The sequence below is a fragment of the Gossypium raimondii genome, chromosome 1 (genome assembly GCF_025698545.1).
Source record: "Gossypium raimondii isolate GPD5lz chromosome 1, ASM2569854v1, whole genome shotgun sequence".
NCBI classification, from domain to species: Eukaryota; Viridiplantae; Streptophyta; class Magnoliopsida; order Malvales; family Malvaceae; genus Gossypium; species Gossypium raimondii.
The window spans coordinates 51,593,051-51,597,242 of NC_068565.1; the positions used below are offsets into that span (position 1 = coordinate 51,593,051).

The 4,192-nt window shown below is 34.7% G+C and overlaps 1 protein-coding gene across 1 annotated transcript; it reads right to left on the reverse strand.

The window, feature by feature from the left end:
- Positions 1-487: 487 nt before the first annotated feature.
- LOC105786501 (probable serine/threonine-protein kinase PBL10) lies at positions 488-3,811 on the reverse strand. Its single transcript, XM_012612974.2, has 6 exons — positions 3,411-3,811; positions 2,953-3,281; positions 1,993-2,128; positions 1,774-1,916; positions 1,559-1,682; positions 488-1,108 (listed from the first exon to the last, which is right to left on the reverse strand). Exons 1-6 carry the CDS (start codon positions 3,460-3,462, stop codon positions 777-779), a joined length of 1,116 nt encoding a protein of 371 aa, XP_012468428.1. The 5' UTR covers positions 3,463-3,811; the 3' UTR covers positions 488-776.
- Positions 3,812-4,192: the final 381 nt, after the last annotated feature.

Sequence of the window (4,192 nt, forward strand, 5' to 3'; positions counted from 1 at the left end):
CAGCCTAATTTAATTTGCCTAAGCCATATTTGGGGCCTAATGTTTTTGCCCAAACCCTCTCAAATTTCGACGAACCTTTAGACCTGGGTAGGTAGCCCGACCCATGAACAAGTCTAGATAAAAGGACAAGTGCACAAGACCGTTACCCCTTAAAATTAATTTTTTTTATTTAGACCCTCTAAAATTTATAAGTTAATATATGGTGAAATTATAGTTCGTCTCTCAAAAATAGTAAAATTTTAATCTAATCTTTTAAAACGATAAAAATATAAATCAATACGATAATGAAATTATATTTTACACTCAGAAAAATTGACTTTCCCTTGGTTTTTACTAAAATTTTTAAGTCAATACTATAAAATATATTTGTAACTTATTTATGAACATAATTTCAATCTATATATATACTAAAATATCAAATCAACATATACACATACATACATATATATATATATATATATACACACACATGCAGCTCACTAATCTATAGACAGGGTCCAATATGTGCTTAATTACATTAACACACAAAGCATTTTCCAGATAAAATTGACCATATATTCTTCACTTTTTAAATCATTATGGTATGATATGTATACTAAAAACCAGCAAATTTTCATGCATGCTCTCATATCCTCGCGCTTAAATTCGACGAACCGTTCTCGTGGATGTTCAATTCAGTAACGAATAACGATATCACTGCTGCATCGGAAGGTTTTCATTTACACACGAGGCGGCAAAGGCAAAGGCAAAGGGTATAGTGGTTGGTTTACCGGCGTTTACATGGCGTTTCCTGGTGTACCTCCTGGCTCCTGAAGCTGCTCGAGCCTTTTTACGACCTCATCCATGCTTGGCCTTGATTTGGGTTCTTTGGCTAAGCAATGAAGTGCAAGGTGAGCCGCCTTTTGGACTCGGTTCAATGAATATTGGCCCTGGAGACGGGTATCGAGTACGCGGAATACTCTACGTTTGTTGGTCAGGTAAGGTTTTGCCCATTCTACTAGATTGTGTTCACCAGACGGCTTGTTCTTGTCAATAGCTCGTCGGCCACATATTATTTCTAGAAGAACAACTCCGAAGCTGTATATGTCGCTCTTGGCAGTCAAATGACCTTTACAATAGAAAAAAAAATGTTGATATCGATTTCGATACTCGAGTATATGATATATCATCTCAATTCATATGATTTACTAACAAATAGCTAAGCACAATGAGAACCAAATAGCCCGACATATACATAGACAATGGATATGAAAGATAAGACCCTCTGAGAACTCTGCCAATACCCATATCGGATATATACTGATATCTAACACTCACATTAAGGGCGAAACTAGAAAATTGCTTCAGGGGGTCAGAAATGAATCGTAAATTTTTGGATAGCCAAAGTGCATATTTACCATTAAACTATCTTGTAGTTTTTTTAATTTTGAAAGAGCTACAAGGCAATTTTACCATTCTGGCCCCCATGTCTACGCCCCCGACTAGCACCTGAGTTTGAGTAATATAGGTAGACAGTGTACAAAGTATTTACAAAAGAAAACAGAGCAGGGAGCAATACCTGTGACTAGATACTCTGGGGCAGCATAACCGTGGGTTCCCATGACCCTAGTAGAAACATGGCTCCTATCACCAGTTGGTCCATCCCTAGCTAACCCGAAATCCGAGAGTTTTGCATTGTAATCCTGTGAATATCCAATATAGCAACAATATATATAGCAGCACATAAGTAGAATGAATAAAATTCCAATATTTTCAACATGCTAAGCTACGTACCGAATCAAGCAAGATATTTGACGTTTTAAAATCGCGGTATATGACTTGTGTTTTGGCATTGTGAAGAAAGGCTAATCCTTTGGCAGCACCGAGTGCGAGCTTCATCCGTACACCCCAAGAAAGCGGCTGAATGTGTGATCCTCCTGTTTCGAAATTAAAAGCAAAACATTAGATTGCAGACATTTATATGAATGTTTTCATCAACAAAATGAAACTCACTTCTGAATAAATGATTTTCCATGCTACCCCGTGGCATGAACTCGTAAACGAGAAGCCGATGCTCGTCTTCTAAACAGTAACCAATCAATTTCACAAGGTTAGGGTGATCTAATTGTCCAAGATAGTAGATTTCAGCCTGTATTACCAAAATATACCAGAAAATCAAATGATGTTCTCACCATCATCATTTCACCATATCTAAAACATTTTAACCAAATAGACCAAAGTACCATGGAGATCCCTTTACTAGGAGTCAAATTGCATTTGTCCTCTTTACTTAAAAGCTAGACAAATTAATCCTTGCATGTTATATCAAAAAGCAAATTGATCCTTTTATTAAAAACTGATCCCCATACGTCAGCATGAGCTACATGTGGCACTGTCTGATTACTCTGTCAACCATGCCAAATTTTCATAATACAAATAGATGGAATTTTAATAGAAAAGATCAATTTGCTTTTTTATCTAACATATAATGACTAATTTGCCCATTTTTAGTGAAAGAGACAATGTAATTCGACTTCTAATACAAGCGACTCTATGATACTTTCACCCCAAAATGAGGTAAAAGTACCATGAAAATCTTTTTAGTAAGAGTCGGATTACATTTTGTCCTCTCTACTAAAAAATGAGCAAATTAATTTTTATATGTTAGATTAAAGGGCAAATGGGTCCTATTAAAATTTCATCTATTTTCATCGTTAAAAAGTGATCACTATACGTCAACAAGAGGTACTTGAGACATATCACGTGTGACTTTCTAATTATTCCATCAGCTATTCCAGTTTTTAACCATAAAAACTAATTTGCTCTTTGATCTCATATTCAGGGGCTAATTGATCTACAAAATATAATTTGACTTCTACCACAAAAGCCTCCACGGCACTTTTACCTAAATAGACTGCTTTAATATATACATACATTAGTATACATATATACACATATATGTACGGTACTAACCAGCCATTCCTTGTGACCTTGGATACCATCTTGATTGAGCCTCTTAACAGCAATAAGAATACCAGAACCAGGCTTGGTAGCTGTAAGTGAATGTTCATCAACCCATCCTTTGTAAACAGAACCAAATCCACCTTGTCCTAATACACTATCTGGTCTGAAATTTCTGGTAGATGCCCTAAGCTCAATGAAAGTGAAACTCTTTAAATTTGAAGATTGCAAAATTTCACCTTCACTCCTTGAAGGTTGTTGTGGTATTGTACAAGCTGAAGAAACCTTACTGCTTGAACCACTCCAATTTTTATCATTTCTGGCCTCACTACTTGATTTAACTACAAACAATTGTAAATTTCACATTACAAACATAGGAAACATGCATGCAATGCAAAGATCAATCCTTTAATGAACAAAAACAAAAAGTTCAAAGCTGTAAGCAAATTACAAACATTCATTCAGCTCACCTGTGGTTGAAGACCAGATAGACTTTATTTGATTGCTCCAACAAGCTCCCATTAAAACAGAAGGAGAAAAAAAACCCAAATCTTTGTTTTAAAACAACCCAGAAAAAGGGGGGGGGGACAATAAAAAAAACTCAACTTGCTTATTCAGAAAGATCAAAGCTTGGTGGTGACTGGGGTTGCAAGATACTCGTTTTTTTTTCAATTTTGGGAAGATGGATTTAGCTTAGGAATAAGAGGAGAATTAATAAAAATATCAGCAAAGCCAAAAAAGAAAAATAAAAAAATGGTTTCTTTCTTCCATTATGAACTATTGCTCTTTTATGGCTTAGCCAACCAAAATTTGAATATGGTCGAAGGCTTCTTTTCCATAAAATTAGAAGACTTTTCCCTCTTGATTATTCTCAAATGATTAGTCAACTCCACTATTTTATGACTCGTTTTAAAGACAACCTTGTCTTCGCCGCTTGATTTACTTTAGAGATTGTTGTCGTTGTGTTGTGTTTTGCTTTTTTGAATTTTCTCTTTTTCTTTTCATAAAATTAAATTGGGTAAACTGTTAAAATAATCACTTTTATTTACCTCATATTACATTTTAGTCACTCATGTTTGAAATGTTATGTTTTAATCACTTACGTTCGTTTTGTTATGAAATAATCACTGTAAGGTTAAGATATGTTACCTCCTAAATGACAATGCAATTAAAATGAGTTTAAAATGCCAACATGGATGTCCAATTAGGATGAGAAAAGTTATTTTTTTATTAAAATAGAATACAAAATTTG

Bases quoted from the DNA above. Each gene is read 5' to 3' on its own strand.
- LOC105786501 (XM_012612974.2), bottom strand. From the start codon at position 3,462: ATGGGAGCTTGTTGGAGCAATCAAATAAAGTCTATCTGGTCTTCAACC. The intron at 3,282-3,410 runs GTGAGCTGAATG...AATTGTTTGTAG, and splicing joins TATCTGGTCTTCAACCACAG to TTAAATCAAGTAGTGAGGCC. The intron at 2,129-2,952 runs GTTAGTACCGTA...TTGGTAATACAG, and splicing joins AAGGTCACAAGGAATGGCTG to GCTGAAATCTACTATCTTGG.